The sequence below is a fragment of the Paramormyrops kingsleyae genome, chromosome 14 (assembly GCF_048594095.1).
Source record: "Paramormyrops kingsleyae isolate MSU_618 chromosome 14, PKINGS_0.4, whole genome shotgun sequence".
Lineage (NCBI taxonomy): Eukaryota > Metazoa > Chordata > Actinopteri > Osteoglossiformes > Mormyridae > Paramormyrops > Paramormyrops kingsleyae.
In genome coordinates, this window is record NC_132810.1 from 6,753,089 (window position 1) to 6,776,409 (window position 23,321).

General features: G+C 50.2%; 1 protein-coding gene across 2 annotated transcripts in view; it reads right to left on the minus strand.

Annotated features, from left to right (window-relative positions):
- The window catches only part of itpk1a (inositol-tetrakisphosphate 1-kinase a), a 31,954-nt gene that overhangs the window by 3,881 nt on the left and 4,752 nt on the right, over positions 1–23,321 (minus strand). For both annotated transcript variants that reach the window (XM_072699181.1, XM_072699180.1), the window contains exons 3-8: positions 19,638–19,662; positions 9,044–9,169; positions 5,469–5,586; positions 2,731–2,829; positions 2,483–2,523; positions 697–862 (exon numbers count right to left, since the gene is read on the minus strand). In XM_072699181.1, coding sequence (XP_072555282.1) covers positions 697–862; positions 2,483–2,523; positions 2,731–2,829; positions 5,469–5,586; positions 9,044–9,169; positions 19,638–19,662 — 575 coding nt within the window. The remainder of the gene's footprint in view (positions 1–696; positions 863–2,482; positions 2,524–2,730; positions 2,830–5,468; positions 5,587–9,043; positions 9,170–19,637; positions 19,663–23,321) is intronic.

A 23,321-nucleotide genomic window follows, 5' to 3' on the forward strand; every position in this document is an offset into this window, starting at 1 on the left:
CAGCTGCCCCACTAGGCTCCGGATGACTCAGGATGGACTCAGCAGCCCCGAGAAGTTTTGCATGGGAGGCCATTGAATAACTGGAATGAGTTTTGCATGTGCACACTAATCGTAGCAGGCATGCAAACGCAGCCGCTGACGTTCGGAATGAAGAGCGTGGCGAGAGGGGAACGCAGTCCTGCAGGCCGGGCTGCACGTGCCCCCAGAGTCCTGCTGTTACATAACCAGCAGTGACGCAAGAGCGTCTGTGTTTTTTTAGTGTTAGCAGGGTCACTCCAAATCTGGACACTGCTAGGAACAGCCCCACCTAGGGGCCTGGAAGTCACCGACCACCAAGTTTTAAGTGTGTCACCAAATGCTGGGGGGTATCTAAATATGTACAAGGGCAGCAAATGCACATTGCAGCAGCGAGCCAACCAAAGACGAAGCACAGACATACGTTTTACTAAAAAGCCAGACGCACAAGAGTTCTGTATGTAAGCCAAGCAATGAGAAGTGCAGACGTCTACATGCCGTTAGCGAGCTAGCCAGTACAAAGTGCAGGCACACATTCTGTTAGCAAGTTATCCACTGACAAGGGTGGACATATGTTATGATATGTTCTGGACTATCCAATGAGAAATCCCGACACATGTTCTGTTAGTGAGCCAACAAATGAGAAGCCTGGACAGGCGTTTTTTGGCTGTGGAGCCTCACCAGCTGCCCCTGAAGGGAAGTTCCTCAGCGATGGCCTCTCCACCACAGTGTAGGACTCTCCCACCACGAAGACCTTGTAGAGCATGGCGTTGTGGTTGATGAAGCTCTGGATCACGCACGGAGGAGTGACGTTCTTCAGATCCTCCTCGCTGAAGATGATGGCCATCTGGGTGCAAAAGGGGTGGGGGTGGGTGGGGGGGTAAATGTTACCCAACCTTCCATGTTCACAATACTGATATTTTGCTTCCTAAACCATACGGTAACTTGTTGGGTGAGGTTAGGGGCAGAAACGACGGAAATCAACATGCAAAGTACATAACCTTGAACATGGTCACAGATCATTTAAAAAGGTAAAGGAACACACACATGATTTTCCTCTAGAGAAGGCACCATCACCAGTATAACGTCACTGGGTGCTTCCCACTGGAAAGATCTCGATAATTAATCCCGCATGACTAATACGGCCTCCACCAATAGCGGGTTCGACGTGAGCATCATAGGTCATATGCAGACCCTGAAACACCTTAATTTCATTGGAGAATTCATAGGTTAAATATAATAAATATAACCCTATTAAACTTTCCTAGTTCGGTCTCTTGACAACAAAATCCTTTAGTGCAACGTTGCCCTGTCCGTACCTAAGGGACGTTCCACATTTTTGCTCCCTCCCAGCTCCAGCAAAAATATGGACTGTATGACAGGGAGCTCAGAGGGAGCAAAAACATGGACCGACTGTGAGTCCCTGAGGACCGGAGATGGACGGATCTAGTAAGATGGGTTCCTTGCCCTTTTGGTCTTGGGGCCCCGAAGTTCTTGGGGCCCCGTGTGGTATTGAGCTGGCCTTACTGATTGGTTTGAGTTCTGCTCTTCACTTCACGTTTTGTCAGTGTGATCAACCTCAAGGGTGAAATGTGGCTGCCAGTGCCAGTGCCAGTGCCAGTGCCAGTGCCAAAAAAGCAGCTCACTGCCTCTCTCTCTCTCCGCTCTTGCGGGATTTTAACCACAGATCTTATGATCTTTTTGTTTCTGGAGATGTTGCAAGATGTCTAGAATAGTGTCACAGATGTCTATAGCAATCAAATATCTTAAACTACCTGCTTATTTTTAGGTTAGGATTTTTTTTGTTCTCATCATACTGAAGGTCTGACCGAAAAGCTTTTTCACATCTCCGTGGCAACAGTGACCTATGACTCAGCACTCGTGTGACGTGGACGAAACAGGCTCGTGATGATACACCACACAGAGCCTCACCTTCCTTCCTGTTCGACTTCATCTGCCTTATCTGCCTTCCTGTTTACTCCCAGACTGTGATTAACCCTTCGATGGGTCCCAAGTTAATTTAGGATCAGTACAAAGGTAACAACAGCCTTATGGAAGGAGTGGGGGGGGGGGGGGGCAAACACGCTCCTCACTCTAGCTGCCCGTAGGCCCTGATGTAGGATCAGCTTACACTGGGGGAAAAAAAAGCGTAGCCAACAAAAGATTAACCTGGGGCCAGTGGAAGGAGCGAAACTGATCCGAGACAGAATATCCTGGAAAAACTATCACTCTGTTTGCGATGCTCATCTGCAATTTAGCAGATCGTTAACAGAAACAACAACAACTCCGCACAAAGCAACATACGCAACAGCCGCACCCAACGCACTGGGGGGTCCAGACGCATCAGCAAAAGGGGCCGGTGTGAGGGATGACTTAACATATGGTATGGCGTGTCATATTCACTGAAGGACACGTCCCCCCCCCTCCCCACCTATCCCGCCCCCCCCCCTCCAACACGCCCTCTTACCTCATGGGAGTTAGTACCATGTGCCACTCGCGTTTTGCAAACTGTGGAGGAAAGAATGGACGTGTGTAAAGGGAGTTCAGCCCACCCCCCCCCCCCAACCTAGGGATGCACACACAATTATGAGAATAAACAGTTTTCTCGAGCAAATGTTTTATGGATTAAACAGCTGAATTACTGGATTCAGAGGGTAGACATGGGAACTCCACAGGCACAGAATGAAAAGGGGGGGGGGGGGGGGGGGGACTTACTGAAGGGGAACGTAAGCTTGTGCTCCCTGATCTGCTCCAGGGTGTCAGGGCCGCACTCGCTGTTGAGGACCAAGAAGGGCGGGGAGCAGATCCGGTCATCTATGTGAGAGAGACACCAAGCGAAGAGTCATGATTAGGGTCATGGCTGCTGTGGTGTAAGAGACGGAGGGTCAGGGGACTGGCCCTGGGGGGGTGCAGCACTTGTACCTTTGAGTTATGTACTTAATTACTGATCGTGGGTCTGACTCATGGACAGTGATGTCAGGAGTCCTTATTTTATCTGGTGATTCATTATCAATCGATTTCTACACAACAGCAGTGGGTGATAATGGATAACAGAACTTCCATGGCCCTTCAAGTAACACAAATTTAAAAAAAATTAGGAGGTCTAGACACAACATGATAAAATTTCGCTCAAGTACCTAAATGTCTCTATAATCCAGTCGTTGTTGTAGTCATAGTCGTGTGTGTGTGTGTGTGTGTAACATGATTAAAACAGACCACTATCTTCTCCCATGGGTCTTTCCGAAATCAAATGCCAAATCAAAATGTAAACAAGCACATTTCAGTTGTCTGACCAGAATCCGCCCACAATATAAGGAAGAATTCTGTGAAAATCCTGATTCACATTTGCCTACATTAACTGCAATGTCACCATACCGCCAACCTACCACCTGCAAACATCTGGTAGGCCTTTAGGGGGCGCTGGCCACACCCTCGACCGACAGGCAGTGCTAAACCTGCCCCGATGTACCCGATCATGTTCCTCCTGATCAGAAATTTGCAGCGATCGCACAGTTCAGACTCAGACCTCCTTGGTCTAAGGGATGCTGCACAGGCCAGAGTGAGGCACCATTTCTGAATTCTGGCTGTCAGCAGAAGCTCCTCATTGACAATCGTAGCCTGTGATGATCCGCCGACCTGCTTAGCATTTGGGACCGAGTCCCCGAGCCAGTTTGAAAGCTTGCAATTCCAGAAGCCAACCCCAGCTACCCCCCTCCCCCACCCCCTACCACCCAGCTGGCACTACACTGAACTCCCCCAAGGAAAAACAGATTCAACACAAACAGGGATACACTCACATTCCGTATGCCCCCCAAAAACAGCGCCCCCCTACAGGAGACACAGGAAAACGCGTCAAACCTTTTTTCCCCCATGCACGGTTTTCCTCTGTCTGGCTGAACACCTGACTGCATTTTCGCCTTCAGCACGTAAAATCAAACCAGCCATGAATCCGCCCCCTTCTCCCACCACGTCACTACAGCCCAGTGTGTCCAAAAGATGACCCCATCATGACTGGCATCCCCTAAGAAGATTACAGTCGTATTTTAATTAGAAACGCCGAATGTCCAATCACATGAAAGAATCAGTCTAATCTGCGGGAGAGCCGAGGTCCAGAGCAGCGTGAGAATTGGCTGCGTGATGAGCGCTACGGCTTCTTAATTTAATTTACCGTGTAATCAGTCCCACTGCAGGGCCAGAACAGGACCATTTACCTTCAGCGATGGTGCTACCTTTGCAAGGAGCAAATGTCAGCTGGCTAACAGGTAAAGGAGATTTACTGCGGCTAATGTGCCCCCTCCCCCAAATATGTTGAAAAATTAAGGCGGGGTGTGAAGGCGTGGGGGCCAGCGCTCTTTACACACAGTCACATTACACTCCTCAGAACAAGTAAACCAGTTACCCACGTGTTTAACTGGTAAAACTTGCATGTCTTCCTGCATTTATAGAAACCTCTCTCTTAAAAGAATGGAGAGGCACAATGACGAGGATTACACAACAGCAAGCCAGAGATACCTCACCATTTAAAGGCAGACTCTGCCCATCGACGGCACTAATAAATCTTATAGGGGCGTACGGGTGTATAAACAGAGGACGCTGGATTCAACAAACATCAGTAAACCTTCCACTCTGGGACTGCTGCCCACAGAAGGTTAAATGACGAGGAATAACACATGGAGACACGTCGTTTTTGCCGAGGAAACAACTCGGATCTACCGCAGGGTACTGGAACAGCGAAAGGATTCGCTTGGGCTTCGAACCAACGGCCTTCTGGTGACAACCTGTGTTGTTAACCAGCAAAATGTTTCGGGTCAAGATGACCCAGCTATGACCCCCTGGTCAAACTTCACCCTGCCTAATCTGGGGCTCTGAGCAGGACTCCCCAGCGAAGGGGATCACTCCGCCATCCAGACAGCGAGTTCTCAAGGACTGTGGTCACTCTGCTATCCTTGTATCGACCTCCCCCCCCCCTGATTTACTGCGACTCATCTGTCTGCTAAGTGTGAAACTTCCTACTCGTACGCAGGGCTTAGGATGTAGACCCTGTCAAAGAGAGTGTGATCACAGTGGCACACACACACACACACACACACACACACACACACACACACACACACACACTCTCCCAGTGGCAACGGCTCCAGCTGCTTTTGCTCAAGGGCTGCTGGGTAAGAGGAAGATTATGGGAAAGTGCTTATATGGGTAGGAGGAATGAACTTCTGAAAATTCCAGAATATACCTTCCTGCCTTTGTTGATATTGGAATCCTAAGTACCAACACCTTTGTTCAGAAACTCCCTGGAGACGTGGCCTAACACAGCACAGAGCTTCAGAGGATGTAAGCTTGTATCTGGAGTGCGTCTCTCAACTGGTTTGGTCTCACCTTCGTCACGGCGCACACGCAGCCGGAAGCCAAGCAGCGAGCCACAGCCTCCCCCCCCCTCAGCCTCCACACACCTTGCATGCAAGCCTCAATCTTGTGGATCAGCTGGTAGGACTTGCAGCGGTCCAGCAGGGTCCGAATGGCAGGCAGCGGGTCCAGCACAATGGTCTCTGGGTGGGCCTCGATGTAATCCTATAACGAGACCAGGAGGACGGAGGTTAGGGAGTCAAACACACACACACACACACACACACACACACACAGCTGATTACTTGAGAGCCAATGTCACAGAGACCCCCTGAACATTCAGCTCAGGAGGAACGTCCTGATCCACGCTTTGTTCCCGATTCCAGCACGGCTCTGGTTGGAAACCAAAAGCCGTCGCCGTCTCCCTGGGCAACGGCGCTGAACGCGGGCGGTTCATGCACATGGAGCTGGTCCCCTTTCAAACGAGCGAGACAGCCTGGGGGGGCCTGGTGGCCAGGGGGGGGCGACAGCAGGGATCACGAAAAACGACAATGAGCAGATTTCGTCCCACGTGGGGATCCAGAGCGTCGCGAGCGATCAGCCAGGAAGCATCGGCGGCTCGACGGGCAGAACCGCGCAGAGTCACATGCTGTACATTCCTGTCAGAACCTTTGTTATTTACCCCCGGTGCCGCAGACAGACGCAGGTGACGACTCGACACTGAGCCCCCCCACCCCCCTCCTTCGACCAGCACCGCGGCCATGTTCAGCTGTAAACAAACCTAGCAGGCCTCCAGCACAGAACCCGTAATTACATCGCCCCAGTGACCCCGCGCTCTCCCTGGGGGGGGGGGGGCTGGGCCCCGCTCTGTGCCAATGTGCGGCATTACGTCACCCGGGGCCACTGCCCCCACCTCCCGGATCTGCGTGGGGCTGAGCTTACATAACGTCGTCTCCTGCCGGAACACGCATGCGCACTGCACCCCCCCCCCCCCACTTCACCCTTCATGTTCTGCGCAGACGATATTCCCATAGCCCCCCCCGCCCCCCTTTGTCATATGTTGCCTCTCTATCCTATTTTATCAAGCCCATGTGCACCGACAGACACACAATCAACGTACAGCGTACACACACACACACACACAAGTTGGTCTACCTATCTAAATGGGGACCGTCCATTCACCGTAATCCCAATCACGACACCCTTAACCTCTACCCATCCCTAACCTTAACCATAAGTAACCAACCCAAATACAAAACTGAGGTTATCCAAATGGGGACCTCAAAAGATGTCCCCAAAAGCAGGGAAATTTCAGGTTTTACTATACTTTGGGGACAATTTGGTCCTCGAACGTGATCTATGCAAACACAAACACACACACACACACACACACACACCACGTCAGCTTCCTCACTACTGAGGCTTCTACCACGGGCCGGTTACATTTATGCAAAAATAACCAAAACGCGAACAGTTCACGTTACGGCGTATTGCTGCAAAAGAGGCTACCGCCATGTAGCAACCCGTGCTACTTATTTACGGTGATGTAAGCGGACGCAAGACCCGCACCACCCAGAAGCTGCCTGTCTGGACGCCTGCAGGCTCCACAGGCCTTGCTAGAATATGGGCCACATGTCACCATAAAATCCATGGCACACACGCGGTGACAGGCAAATGGCACTACGCTTGGTAATCACGCGGTTGAACGTGGACATGCTCAGCAAACACCATCAAGTGATGAGAAGCAGAGCCTCATTGGCTAACTATCTACCAGGATGTAGCAACCCTCATAGATCCACATGAAAATAGATTATCTTTATTCTATACTTTTCCCCTCTATGGTAATAAAACCAAGAAATTGGAGATCTTATCAACAAAAAACAAAAATCCACTAACGTCGCTATTTAAAGCAGTACACATACCGCCTTCTGCCTGAAAGTGCTATAATTGGGCTTCTCAACTAGAGGTGTCAGACTTATCTCTCGAGAGGAAACACTAGTTATATTTCGGAAAGATGCCTCCAACCCATTTAGAAACTCAGATCATCCAATTTGGCCAAATGTGCATCAGTAGCCAATCAACACCTCGCACATGACCTGAGGTTACAGAGATGACAGAGGCCCCTTGCCCAGAGGGCACACTGACATAACGCCAAAGGCTGATCTATAAGCATGCTTCCTGCTGCCGTCCCGTACGTGACAAATAAAAGGCTTCGCTGGCAGCAGGGCTACCACAAGGCCCATGTGCTGTGGTTAGAATCTATAGAGACAGAGGGACCCAAGCAAGAATGAAAGTAGCAAGTCAGGGCTTTTACTATATGCTGATCATCACTGCTGTGGAGTTTAGGCTGGAGAAGTCAAGCTAAGTGCTACAAGCGATTAAAACCTAAAGAGGTGTGGGGGTTCCCAACCACTCTAGTAGCGAACCTAACAATTACCAGTTGATAAGAACAAAGTGAAAGATTCTTAACAGACTGGTCTTAACCACATCCCCAGACTGCTTCAGTGGCTCTGACAGGTTTAATGTTTAGAAATGTCTCACCAGGGCAATAGTGCTTCACAAAGTCTGGGGGTCTCCAGTGTCTTGGGGTTGGATGCTGTGGATGCTGTAAGCACTGACTTTCGATTTCTCCATGTGGCAATGTTACTCAGCGCCCAGAGAACAGCCAAAGTCGTTAAAAAAATAAATAAAATAAAATCTGCTTGTTGAATTCTGTTCTCTTTGGTAGGAGGTAGCAGCTCCAGGCCACGTGTGAATTTCCATGGCGCGAGATCTGAGGCGGAGCAAGTCACAGCGGCACCTAAGCAAGCCAGCAAAACTGCACAAGGCTGCTGAGATGAGTGACGGGGCCACTCGCGGCGGGCGGACCCGATCCGCGCACGAGGCAGACCCGATCCGCGCGCGCCGGGCAGACCCGATCCGCGCACGAGGCGGACCCGATCCGCGCACGAGGCGGACCCGATCCGCGCGCACCGGGCGGACCCGATCCGCGCGCACCGGGCGGACCCGATCCGCGCACGAGGCAGACCCGATCCGCGCGCGCCGGGCAGACCCGATCCGCGCGCGGATCGGGTCTGCCCGGCGCGCGCGGATCGGGTCTGCCCGGCGCGCGCGGATCGGGTCTGCCTCGTGCGCGGATCGGGTCCGCCCGGTGCGCGCGGATCGGGTCCGCCTCGTGCGCGGATCGGGTCCGCCTCGTGCGCGGATCGGGTCCGGCTGACCCGATCCGCGTACGAGGCAGCTGCTACTGAAGAGGCCACATCAACCCCCGGAACGCTCCGGCACTCTGTATTCCTGTTGCCATGGACACCACACACATATCACTGCGGTCGAAATGCGGTCTAAAGCTTCCCATCAGCTAACCACGTTTTCTTCTCTGCAGCTCGGACACCGTATAAGGAGCAGAGAAATACTATTTTCCTTTTTTTTTTCCCCCCTTCTTGGCGAACCCTTTGGAGCGACCGCCTGACAGAGGCTCTTGTGCAAAGACATTCCAGAAGCAGCAGAGTTAACTGCACTTTGCAGCAGAAAACGGGAGACATACAAACGGTTCCATGCCCTGCACTGGGCCCCTTTGTGAAGAGGTGTGGACTGTGGGCCTCCTCCGGAAGAACACCAGGAGTTGACGATAGCAGACTATCCGCTCACCCGCAGCGGAGCGGGGCCAGGCAGACGGGCTCACCTGCACACGCTGCACCAGCAGCAGGGACTGCGTGTCGTTCTGGTCGGCCTCCAGGATGAGGTCGGTCAGCTTGTGGATAATGACGTCCAGAGGGCCCTGGTCCTCCAGGGGCTGGCTGAGGTCGAGCTGGAGAGAGAAGGGAACCGGCAAACATCACACATGGCCAAAATGCAAATACAGAATGGGTGACATCTCAAAGTCCGGGCCTGACTAACACACCCAGCTAAGGGGGCAACATCCATGCGTCAACGTGCAGCCTAGTGCTGACAGCGAGGGCCTGCGGCTGTCAGGGATGGATCCGAGGGGGGGCTGCCGAGGGGGGGCTGCCAAGGGGGCGAAGGGGGAGAACGCAACACCACACAAAGTAGAGACTGTACTCCTTTTGTGGCTTAGCCTGAATGGAGCTGCTATGATTTCACAGAAAGGCCTGAGTCTGTGTGTTTTGTGCCTCTCTATAGAAGCCCATGATGTCACCGGTCTTTCTGTATACGGTGGTACGGCTCTCCCTCTCGACAGCACGCGCCGCGCCGCACCGCACCGCACCGCACGCCCGTCTGCTACGCCCGAGTCAGTCTGCGGCGCTGACTCCCTGCTGCCTCCAGCTGGGCCTGACAAAGTAAGCGGGAGTGGTGGGGGTGGGGAGGCGGGGGGGGGCTGGTGTACTTCCTGATGGAGGGAGGCAGCCTGATAATGAGGAGCTATTCTGGGACCGAGAAGAAAAAGCGGAGCGAACAGACAAACAGGCTGCTGCCAGCGCAACGCTGTATCCTGAGAGCCTGCAAACAGGCCTGGCTAATCCTGCACACAGGAGCTGTTAGCGTAGCAGCACCGTGCAGAGAGCTTGCAAACAGCTCTGCTATCGTCTAGCATAGTTATCATCATGCTAAAAAAAGCAAATTTTAGACACTGCTGCTAGTACAGTGCTTCAATCGAAGGGGAGACAACAATCAGAGCTACCAGACCTGTGAGCTTCCTCATTCTAGCAGAAACTCCCATTAATCTCGTTTATTGGCTTAGGGGGGAGACATTCCATCTGACAGGACCGGGAGTAACCATAGTGACAGGACCAACACACCTACAGCAGGTAAGCACAATCAGAATAATGACCAAGTCTTATGAATTAGGGCTCTGACGCAGAGACACCCACACCCTAACATTACCTTCAACCTGGTAGGTCATTACACCTCAAAGCTAACCAGATGCATAACTCATTAACCAGATCCGGGGCCAGCTTCCAGCACCTGCACCTTGGTACGAGAATCAAGGCTGTTAAAGGCCCCCCTTCCGCCATAAAACTGTGAGAGCAGCTCTGTCAGCCTTGCCCGATGAAGCCAAGCCAGCGGAGGCTGTTTAAGGCCAACCGATCACACTCGTCTGCCTGCGCGTGTTTAATCAGACACGGGCATCGTGGTGGTGAAGGGGCCCGACGTCCAGCTCACGGGGACCACAGAACGGCAGCCGGCTGTGTAAAGGGCTGGATTGGTGAGCTTCTGCAGTTCAACACAGCGGCTAATAGAAAGAAACACTAATGAGTAACAGCAGGAAGCAAAATAAGCAAAGTTAACAAGCTCATTCTCTCCCCCACACAGACAGTCGAGGCTCTAGGAGTCTGACCCCCCCCCCAGGAGCTCATTATCCTTCAGACATAATTATATCACTGCTACCCTCATTTGCTCTCCCTCTCCATCTCTCTCAGAACTGCCCCCCCAACTCTGTCTTTCTCTCTCTCCTGTGTGCAGGAGTCAAATTATTTTAACCAGGATATTTTATGATATGCAGTGGCATGTGCTCAGACAGGACTGAGCCTCGCGGCACTGGGTCAGCAGAAGCCCTGGCGGCCGGGCGGCTTCCAGCAGATCCGCAGGCTGCAGCTTCCTCTGCGGAGAGGGGGGGCTTCCCCGGGCCCCGCTGAGGAGGCCTGTATCTTGGGACCGGGAGCTGAACTCATTTGCCCGGCAACGGTTCCCAGGTACCCTCCCCCCGCCAACTGCTCAGAATGCCCACGCACTGTGCCCTCCACAGTCCCCCCCCCCCCTCCCCCGCAATAGTCAATTTCCTAGAGAAGATATCAGGTTTTAGTTCCATCCCACCAATCCCCAACAGCTATGTACAGATGACCACAGCCATAGAGGCAGGATGGCCACCCGTGAGTTAGAGACTCTGGCTGTGGTCTTCACTGCATAAAAGCACTGGCTCTGGACTCACTGCATAAAAGCACTGCCTCTGGACAAAGGAAGCCAAGGAAAAGTCAGAAAGAAGCAGCAATCAGCAGCTTCTCCAAAACCTCCTCATAATGACCCAAATTCACCATTTCTGGGGTTCGATTCACACCCAGCAAAATTGGACTGGATCGTTCTGTCCAAAGAGTTCTGGAGGCTCGTGCGATACCAGTGCAGTACATTTAAAGCATCCAGACTGGGTGGGAAAGTCCCGCTACAGTCTCTGGGAAACGTAACGGGACTGTGACAAGTACGATGATGTCCAGGAGGTCTGTCTAAGCAACGGCAGGACGAGAGTGGTGACGATGGAGTCGGAGACAGCAATGATGAAGTGCAGGTGAGAGAGCAAATGCGTCACACCATGCAGGGCCTGGGTGCCGTGGGGCAACTGACGTCCAGCGAGCCAAACAAAGAACTGCAGATGGCAGCAGCCATCACTGTGTTTGGGGGGGGGGCTGCCATGCTGTTTGAAGAAGGATGTCGACTCTCCGCAATAAAAAAGCACATGAACCTGACCATGCCTGGAACAAATTGGGACCCTTCAGGTCAGAGAATAGACCATCCAAAGCAAAACCCTCAAGGTCACAGAGCCATGACTGTGGTTTTGGCTTCTAAGTTGCCTGCAGTGTTGGTCTGCAAACAGGCTTTGGGGTGAGCAGGCATGGGCAGTCCGGACAGCTCTGGTGCCCTGTTTCATCTCAGCGGTGGCACGCAGATCAAAGTGCAGAGCCATGCCTGACGTCTATAAGGCTGTGGGAGATTCAGAGGCTCAATCTCCACATCACCGCTCCACATCTGAGGCCGAGAACGTCTCCCCCACTACCAGCTGACCTCCCCCCCTACTGGGCTGTCCTAGAGTTATGCTCCCCCAGTGTGGTTTTGCCCTTAAGGCAGATTTATTGATGTTCATCAACTTGGAACCATCAATCCTAACCTGAAGAGAAGCCAATTCCAGCTCTCCATGCACTTACACTTAGACGGCAAATAACTCAACAGGACCGGATCTTCTGACTGACCCAACCAAGACATAGTAAGCGGGACTAATGAGGACTAATTAGACTCTTATTACAACGCCAGCACCCTCGCCCCTGGCTCTGACGATCCTCAGTGCCCCCCGCATAAATTAGATGGCGAACGTTGCTTGTAGTTAGAGCAATACTGGGACAGACTGCTTAAAGAGGGGAAACCGGGGCTAGATTCTGCACCACTTACACGAACCAAGGTCGTTGTAAATTGGAAACTCCATGTAAATAACGAGAATACACATGTCCATCTGATACTTTGGGTTTTTACCCAGACATTTTAAACATTAAACATCTTTAAAACTTTTTTGCTTAAATCTAATTAAATGACAGGCTTCCTTCAACACTTACTGTAGACACAAATCCGAACTCATGCAATTGTAGTTCCTTGATGCTTTTCTATAGAAAAAGTCTTTCAGAACCTTAAAGACAAGAAAAACCAGACAGACTTTGCCTTATCCTCCTGTTCTAAGCCTGTTATGGAAGTAATCTTAAACTTCAATGAATGGGTGGATTTATATTCTGGATGGCTGGCCAGGTGACCAAGTCGTCCCTTATCAATTCTCCTGCATCACACCCTTTAACTAAACAATGAAGGCCCACAACAGTTTTATTGAAGTGTATTGCGCTCATCTCCTACTCCCACTTGCAACAGTTTATACCTTCCACCAACATCCATCCATCACCGTAACCGTTTAATCCCAACTGGGGTCGGGGGGGGGGGGGGGGAGACCGGAGCCTACCCCAGGAACAACCGGTGCAGGCAGGAACCAAGCCTGGGCAGTCACCAACACACCGCACACACTCACACAACCACAGGGCCAATTTAGACTCACCAATCAACCTATCCTGCATGCTTTTAGACCGTGGGAGGAAATCGGAGCCCCCGGTGGAAACCCACTCGAACATGGGGAGAGCCTGCGAATTCCACACAGAAAGGTCCTACGCCCGACCCGGGGACCGAACCCAGGACCTTCTTGCTGGGAGGCAGCAGCGCTAACCACTCGCTAACCATTAGCTAAGAAGGGTCAGACTAGAGGTTTCAACAGACATTGAGGTTACAACTGTTACACCAGTCTTCTGGTACATTTGGCTGCTTGTGGATGATGGGGACAAGATGTGGGCTACAGGGGTTTATGAGTCTCGGACCCACATAGAAGACCGAGAACTCAAAGACTTTTATGGGCTGTAGCCCCACAGAGTACAAACACAATCCCTCAAAGACAACTAGCTGCTTTTATGATACTAGGAATCGCTCATCCTACCGAGAATTTCCAGCAAGAAGTGTCAACATATTGAATTGTCCATGTTGGTCCATTTTAAGTGCTGCAGTTTTGTGACATTCCGAAAATAGACCGATGTGGATATGGCATCTTAAAACAAACACGCAAACAAGGTTAAGTCACAAACTCTCTCTATATATTTAAGCTGCCAAATGTGAATACAAGTACTTTCTGGACAAGGTTCTGAAAATGGAACCCCAAGAAGAGAGCGGGGCAACACCAAAGGGTAGGAGCCAATATAGCGCTTCTCGGCAGTGGGAACAGAGCAACGTCATGCACAGCTGTTTTGTTTAGATGATCACCAAGATCTGAAAATGTCATGCTCAGCTTCTCACAAGAGCGCTGACGAGACGACGAGCACCCTCAGGATTCTTCAAAGGCATGCATCTCCTTCACGTGGCTTGGCAGGAGACTACTGAATTACAGCACGTGCTGGTATAAGATAACATCACAAACATTACCTACAAACCCTACCCACCGTTAAACTAGCTGGTGTCTATGATCGAGTGTGGGCTCCAAAACTGTGGTATTTCCTTCCTGCCTTAATAAGAAATACTCCCAGATTTAGCTTGATGAAATTCTGGCAAAACTGAGCTATTATTACTGGTTGTATAGTAAGTCACGCAAGACCAGTCTAGCCTTTCTACAAATGTCACAAACCATCTGGCCCCATGAGCCAAGGAGTAAACTTTCATGAGCAGGTTTAAAATAAATCTGCTCTGACGAACGCAGTAGAACAAACATGGCTTGATGTCTTTCCCAGTCCCTGGGAAAAACATCTCAAAAGAGGAAAAAGAAGAAAAAATGCATCCAGCTGCTTAAAGGTCCTTAAAATGTCTACTTGCGGTCATAAGGCTGGCACAGTAGAACGACTTCATCCCTTTCAAACACTCTTATGGGCTGGGTAGCCCGACAGCACAAACACAATCCCTCAATCATTCGAAACATATGAGCCTCATACCTCATCTTACACTGATAGTTGCCCCACCCTCCATTGGGTTAAGTCACCTCTGCTCTGTCAACAAGGGCAAAGGTGGATCGAGTCAAGCCCACATGGTTTTTATGGTGCAGCAAACAAACGCACTTGCAGAGACACAATGATGGATGAACAAACAGATACTGCACGTTCATACAACCTACCAGAGCAAAAAGCCATTACTGAAGAGCTTTGCAAAATGTCTACATAAGCTGACCTACTATACTGTACCTAGAACAGTAGAGGGTAGCCTTCACAGCTAAGGTAGCACCTCCCCAAGTGACAATTTATTGTTGTAGGAACGTTACGATTAAGGTATGTAACCATTCAAAGTGTCCAGTTTTCTTGGTGCTCCCAGAACGTTATCCCGCTAATGTATAAATGTATATAATACATAATAATGTATAAATAGAAAATAAAGGATGTGGAGCAGGTAACGCTGTTGCTGTACACCTCAAATGGTCATGGGTTCAAGGCTGGATGGTTTTTCAACAATAATTATATTAGAATTATGTTCAGGTAATAATGTTATACTGCCAACACTGGCAGAACCTTTGTTAAATGCAAAACTTGGGATTAACGTTCCATTAACATTACAGTAGGAACATTCTCTGGCAACTTTGAGAAGGCTCTTTACATAAATGCTGGCGAAACTGCTGGGAACGTTCCCCGTTAGCTGGGTCTACGACAATTATAACTGGTAAGGGACTTAACCCTAAGCTCGGCTCTGGAACGGCAACCAGTGACCTTAATGTCATCAACATTCCCATTGTAAAAGACTGTCAGAGAGAAGAGCTTCCTGTCTGGGGCTGTACGTTCACAGGGACTGCTCTTTGGTCTTGGTCAGTCCTGGGACCCCGGAAGTCTGAGTCAGGCGCACAGAGCATTCCTCATGTTGAGCGACTTGTGTGGCCAGTTCCTGAGTCTCCTTTCTAGTCTTTCCACACCTCCATACCGGTAAACCACAGCTTAGCAGCGGTAGGAATCGTGCTCCTTGGCCTACATTTTCTGTAAATAGGCTGTGACCATGAGGGGGGGGGGGGGCGACCGGAGGTGGAGATTCGTCAGATGGGAAGCTGGAAGACAGTCAGGACTGCTGCATGTCTGACACCCATTCTTCTGAGTGCCACTTGTTTGCAGTTTCTTTTTAAAGGCACTAGTTTCAATGTCAGTAAAGCTTACCAGCAAAACAGGCAACCAAAAGGTCTAAACAGCACTGGGTAAAGTGATCCCCAGTAACAAGATAGACCAATAAAGGGAAGATCCTGTAAATAACAGGGGTTCAATAAGAACCTGTAGACTTAGTAAAGATGTCCTACATAAAATTCTACAGGGGTTCATTGATCCAGGATGAGTTAATGCTTCTCCTGCAAATGAACACGACACCAAAGTGCAAACACTACGATAAACATCCTCAGGGTTACGGTCATCTGGTGACTGACGTCAACCAATAAGGGGCTGCTTGAAGGTTCCCCACGTTGAGCGGCATAATGGCCAATTGTCTCAACTCATAAAATATTGACTGCAGCTGCGTGTCCTTATCAATTATGCAAACATCGGACTGGTACGTGTGTCAGAGCCAGGTGGTGTCAGGAGAATGCTATTGTTCTCCACCCCCTGCTCCACTGAACACACCCACCCTTCTCAAGGCACTTTGTGGCTAAAGTGAATCGACTCATGACGGACGGTGGGCAACCACTGACAGCAGGCTCAAAATGCTGAACCCTGTGCACGGGCTCGACTCGGTACAGTTTGCCGGCAAGCCGGCACCAGACTGTACCCAACATTGAACAGGATGAGGCCCCCCAGTCTCCCCCCAGGACAGAACTTCTCAAGCTAACGAAAACCTGTCCGGAATCACGGATGCAAGTTCTCATGCATTTCAAACAAATGGTAGATTTTATCCAGTCTCCCCTTTAATCACCGGCACCCATGTGACTTACCAGAACATACCATATGTGAGGAAAGGTATTACACAACAGGCGTATCATAAACAGAGACCCAGAGTTCCCCTTTCAACACGTGACTTCCACCCCAGAACACAATGAGCAAAGACAATGATGAACAATTATTTACCTTAACATATGTTCAAGGAATGTTAATTGATAAACAGAGAACATCAAAGGACATTGAATGAAACCAGAAACCCACCCGTGGTGTGCTTTCGCCTCACCCAAAAGGGCTTCTTAGTGAAATCCCAGGAATCACTTTATCTATATCTACAGAACTATAAAGCAATAACACTGGGAGAGGTTATAGCCATCAGCCATGTTGGGAAATTTCCATACAGTCCTTCTAGATGCCTAGGCGAGGGAGATTGACCCCTCGCCGAAAGACCCCGGAATGGGGAATGATGCGTCAGGCTTTTCCACCACCATATTCCACCATCAGTTAAGAACTCTGAACGAGTTGTCAGAACTTGACTTATCACGTTCAGGTACCATCTGAGGTAGATAAGATCTCCATAACAGCAAAGAGTGAGGAGGATGGAGCCGTCTGGAAGACCTGGGAATCCGACCTGGGCCCGTGACCATCGGTGAAGGGGTCTGACAGCTCAGCTTAGGCGACCCCCCTCCCCAAACATATCGGGGGGGGGGCTACGTTTTTAAATCCTCATAGATGCACACCACAAAGCAATGCCAGCCGGCCAAAGGGGCAAACGGTGGCACCGCAGGTTGTGCCGGTGGATTGTTGGCCAGCGTTTGAGAAAGAACGGCGGACGAGGCATTTCAGAGGCTGGCAGCTGCCCGCCTCCGCACGATGGATTAGGGCACACAGATCCTGACATGTAGCACTCTAATCCCTACCAGCTCCATTCCGCATAGCTTTGTCTTGTTGCACCGAATATCCCAACATAGCAATATATCCACGGATAATGTTTTTTAGCTTAGCGTTGCCTTGCCTCTTTCAACACTGAAACCCATGCTGTCTATTTTACTCACTCTTCCTTTCTGTCTCATAGTCTTCCTCCCCTTAACACCTCCCCGGCACTTTAACTGGACGCGACAGCCTTACATGAAGACCCGCAGGGCTAAGCCGAGGTACACAGCGTCATGTGACAGCGAACCCTCACTAGTGCCAGCTGCTGCATCCAGCAATGCAACGCATCTGCTTAGCCAAGGAACCGAAGAGCCAAGGAACCGAAGAGCCAAGGAACCGAGGCCACAGCCCTGACCTCTATAAGCCTGTTATTGCAATCCATCATGACACGGAATCCATACACAATTAAATATCACTGTTCGTGGGGGGAGGGGAGGTCTTGTAATTTTTGGATGAGGGTCAGGGATAGAGAGGGGTCTATACTGCCCCAGACAAAAGCAAACCTTACTTTGGGAACATTCCCAAGACAGACTGGAGACCTCAGCAGCTCTGCACATAAAATTAAACAAAAGGTGGTGGTGATGGGAGGGGGGGGGTCATTCATTTCTAGAAGTAATTTTCAGATAAGAAGCAGAAGGACTGAGCAATTCACGGAATGAAGAGAGAGACTTGTGTTTAGATTCAGTTCATCCAGTACGCAGTGACTGCAAGTCGCACATAATGTGTGACTGTGTACGTGTCTCACCCCCATATGCTGCTGGCGAGGGGCTCTGGACCAATGAAAACCTGAGAAGATAACAGACTGTTGAACCTGGATGGATAAAATTCAGATTCACCTTAACTGCGGTCTTCGAGTCCGGAGGCTACTGTGGGGCACATAGGGAACTGAACACTCCCTAACCATCACTCTGATCATCCCTGATGCAGGCCAAAAGTGCCTTGAAGAATCAGTGTTCTGCTTAGGCAGACCCAGCAGTGACTAATTGGAGTTGCTGTTGGTTCTCATGCAGCAAAAACAAAAGGACAAGCTTTGACTGCAATGGGGCTCGGTCCTGCAGCTTGTGCAGAGAGCAGAGACACATGACAAGCCAACAGATCCAAGGCTCCAAGGTGACACGCTGCGCTTGCAATTATCACCTTGGCTACGAGCTACGGGAGCCGTAAAAAAACAATTTGGAGAGCAGAGTGGGCCGCCTCTCGACTACAACAACCAGGTGAGCCCGGGAGGAGAGAAGGGGAACTGTTGGTATCACGTGGTTTGAGGAGGAGCAGACCTCAGTCACACAGGACATGCTTCCTGCCTTACATCCACAGTCCAGTTGCTGCCACCGCCCCCGATACTCCATGGATGTGAAGAAATGTCTGAACTGTTATACCAGCCAACCTTTACGCAAAGGAGGAAGCGAACTGCTGTTGGGCAAGTTGCTAAGACAAGACCCAGCATCCAAGAACGTGTCAAGCTCTCGAGTAGCACGAGAATCGCTCAGGAGACCAAAACCTGGTCAGAAGAGCACAAATCAAGGTCTTCTGGCCCACAGCAAGAGGAAAAATCTCCGCCCGCCTAATACCGGCACCCACACATAGAAAGAAGACTCCACCCTCTGCCAGGGGGTGAAATTTTGCAACAAACATCTGAGTGCTGAATTTCAGGGTCTGTTACATCCACACATGACGCTGCACTTTCAAAACAAATACGCCCCACTGAAACTGATGCCAAACAACTGAAGCAAGGACAGCTTTGACTAGCAGAATAAAACAGAAACGTGTGGAGTAACCGCTGATTTAGCTAGAGTCAGATAGTGCAGTAATGTGAAAATCTAAATAAAGACACTGAACGCTGTTCATCTTGCGGCAGCTTGCAAGAACTTTTTTAGGAATATGATGATAAATGCATTAACATCTGATGTCAATGGAGCGGTTTGCTCCAGTCCCGTCAAATCCAGGAACACACTGAAGTGCACCAGTGTGCCATTCCGGAAGCGGGGCAGAGGACGGCATGCAGATCAGACCCGCTATGCATTTGCATATCCGATATACTAGGGGTAAACACTGTGTAATCCCAAAACATTAGGACCATACCCTGAGACAATATAGGGTGAAATATTAAAGCACCTTCTCCTGATTGATCTCTAGTCTTCATGAGCCCTGTACTGTATGAAGATGAAATCAAAGAAAACTACAACAGGAAGTTTCTCACTATACTGAGGAGAGTCTCAGCAGAACAGGAAGTGAACTCAATACCACACTGTTTACGTACAAATAAAAGCAACCTACCTGGACCACTTCAATGCCTCTTTTCCTGCAAAGAAAAAAAAAAAAAGTGAGAACGAGAAACATATTACCATCAATGTAGCACCTGCTCAACTCAGTAACACCAGAATTAGAATTTAGAGATAATGTGGTTTTGTTATGGCTGCAGGACAAGAAAGTGATTTTAAGAATGGCTTTTCTGAATGGCATTGGTGTTCCAGTCTGTAAGGTACTCTGCGGCGAGCGACCGATGGTGGTGTAACCCATTCGTGACCACAAGGGGAGCCGCTCACAGCAGCATGAATGGTTATGGTGGCTTTTAGGGGCGAGAAGGGGTCAGATGGGGGGAGTGGGGGACACAGCTTTAGATGACGACATTTGTTCCACTAGGCTGCCCCAAGCTCATTCTAGATCATGCTGTAGCGATAGCTACATGCAATTACAAAAAAGCACAGACACAGGTCAGTCAGCGAAAAGAGAGAGTGACCCCCCCCCCCCGAAGGCTGCCACCATCAGCCCACAGCCAGCTCGTTCTGCATCCTCATGACCCAGCGATCACCCGGCCTGTGATGAGATATGATTAAATGTGACATGTGATTCAATCATGTGACAACCTTACACTGCATTAACCACACTTAGGCACCCATGTGTGTGTTCCCTTTATCTGATCAGCCGTGAACCTCCCTATTAAATGAATTAGCCAATCATTTGGTTGTTCAGGAGCTAGGAATGATTAATTATTGATTACATGAAATTAATAAGGAACGTCTTTGATTTAGAAGCATGTAATTTTTCTTCACAAAACAATTATTCCCCACAATCTGCGTAACACATCAGGGAAAGCGAAAGAGAGTTTTCAGCTAACCAGGTTGATTTACCCTTATAAAGACAATCTTTCCAGACTTAAAAAGCAAGTTCTTCATTTCACGAGTGAAAACCAGCAACCAGACAGCATCATGTGGACCAACTTTGGGAAACATCGGCCAAGGTTTGATCTCGGCGTCGGCACCTCACAGGGTTAGGGGAGTCCAGCAATCCCGATATCCACAATGGCCATAGGTGGAAATTAGCGGGAGAACATTTTAAACTGAATTTGAGAAAACACTTCTTTACACAGCATGTAGTTAGAGTACGGAATAGTCTTCCTGTTCAAGTAGCGCAAGCTAAAACCCTGGGTTCCTTTAAAATCAGAGCTAGATAAGATTTTAACAACTCTGAGCTATTAGTTAAGTTCTCCCCAAACGAGCTTGATGGGCCGAATGGCCTCCTCTCATTGGTAAATTTCTTATGTTCTTATGGGAATAAAGCCCAGTGCTGGCAACTTTTGTTTGATTTGTCAAGCACTTCATTCTCGTGTAACAAGCGGGAGACCATTTATGGATGCAGAGACTCGTGTGGCCATGGCACTCAGAGTCATGGGGCAGGATGGTCATTTGGGGAAGGATGCTGCAGCCAAACATTAAATGTATTCCACTGGCATCGGGTACATAATAAACATCCCAGCAGCCACATCCCAACTCTGAATCGCTGCAAACAAACCACAAACTAAAAAGCTCTTTAGTAACACGTCCCAGGCCATCCTATTTCCGTCATAATCAATAATATAAAAACAACAAAGGCAGGCATTTAAAAATACAAAGATAAATGCCACTGCTGAACAACCCAGGAAATTGTAGTCAAAGTGGAGTGGACAAGTCCAGAAGACACACAACACTCCATCCATTGCAAAGGACCCCCCTGCCCCCTTCACTTATAAAATTTGTTCAGGCACATTTGAAGACAACTGCATACCCACAACTCATAAGTTGTCAAAAGGCTTTATGAATGACTCAGCAAGATCAAGATGACAGTAGGTTTTTTGGGTTTTGAGGTCATTCTTGGGTAGAACTCCTTTAAACATCTCTGCTAAAGGACTATTTGCAAAAAAAATGTAAACAGCTTTCTTGTTAAGCAGGCCGACCTGTGCGATTGGTGTGCGGGCAAGCCGTGACACGCTGCCTGCTGCCAATTAGGTTCCACCATCACCCAGCTGTTGCGAAAGTTTGCCGCGGGAAACACGGAGTGCGACCAGAGCAGGAAGTAGGCAGGCCATGTCTTACCAGTGTCCCTACATCAGTCACAGTGGGGAATGAGGAAATACCACCCATCTGCCCAATTCAGGCCACTGCTGAGTCTTTGACGTAAATGTGACGGTCATGTGATCCGGCGTCAGTGCATGCGGCATACTAACGATACGTCGCAACTAAGTCACAAGGAGAGCTGTGCAACGTCAAGAATGGAATTCCTACTCAACAGGCTCCAGGCAACAAAACAGCAACAGAGCCTACCGGTCAGTGCCGGTATCCAATACCGCGGACCTTTCCTGAATCATGAATGAGGCACATAGCTTCATGCGATACACACGGCACCCGCAGCTCACAGGCCGAGTCCGGTTCTGTTAGAACTAGCGGGCAACGAAGGCGGTGAAAAGGGAACAATAAGAGCAAGTGACACTCAAACTGTACACCGCAACTAGCGAAGAGTTTGGGTGTAACCATGGTGAACTGCAAAAGGGACGGTCAGCCGGCAATTCCAGAAAGAGACAAAAGACCAGCACTTGACCAAAAACAGCCTTTGCCTGTTTATTTTACTGACAGTGTGAGAAGAAGTGAGTACCAATTTGTACCATGAAGGGTCTGCCAATTGTACCCTTAGCTTAAGTACTTGTACCCTTAAGATTCCTCAGAGGCCATTTCTGTACCTTAGATTAGACTAAAAGGTACATTTACCTACAGCTAGGGCACAACTGGCAGACCGTTGAGGGCACAGCACCAGTGACAAGCAAAGGACAAGCAGAGCCCCAGCTTTAATGTCATGAAGAGAGGTGTCCAACTGCCCCACAAACTTGGAAATGGCCCCTTCGGAGACCAAGCTGAAATGGATTCCAGAGACTACAGATCTTCATTTTAATGAACAGTGCTGAGCAGAGTAAAAAGGGATCGCTCTCTTTTCAGAAAGTGCCGTCGGGTAGCCAGCTGGACCGGACAGGCAACCCCCCCCAGCCCCCGGCCCAACAACACAACCGGCCAGATGCTATGGAAAGAGGGGAATTGTGTGGGGGGGGGGGGGGTTTGTCATACAGGCAACTCAGAAAGAAACTCACAGGTGTACAAACACACACACACACACACACACACACACACACACCATTGGCTATGATCGGGGCCCATTCTTCTGCCAGCAATAAAGCAAAGAGAAGGGCTGAGGCTGCTGGGAAAAAAAACCCTTTTAAAGCTTTTCAAAGCAAGTGCAGGGGGGTGACTCATCCCCTCCCGCAGCCGGCGAGGCTCTGTGGCAGGCAGGCCGCAGCCGGCGAGGCTCTGTGGCAGGCAGGCCGCAGCCGGCGAGGCTCTGTGGCAGGCAGGCCGCAGCCGGCGAGGCTCTGAGGCAGGCAGGCCGCAGCCGGCGAGGCTCTGAGGCAGGCAGGCCGCAGCCGGCGAGGCTCTGTGGCAGGCAGGCCGCAGCCGGCGAGGCTCTGAGGCAGGCAGGCCGCAGCCGGCGAGGCTCTGTGGCAGGCAGGCCGCAGCCGGCGAGGCTCTGAGGCAGGCAGGCCGCAGCAGGCGAGGCTCTGTGGCAGGCAGGCCGCAGCAGTGGCCGGGTCAGCCCGGCAAGGGACGGCTTTCACGTATTTCTTGTTACTCTGTTGCCCTAGCAACCGTGTTGTGGTAA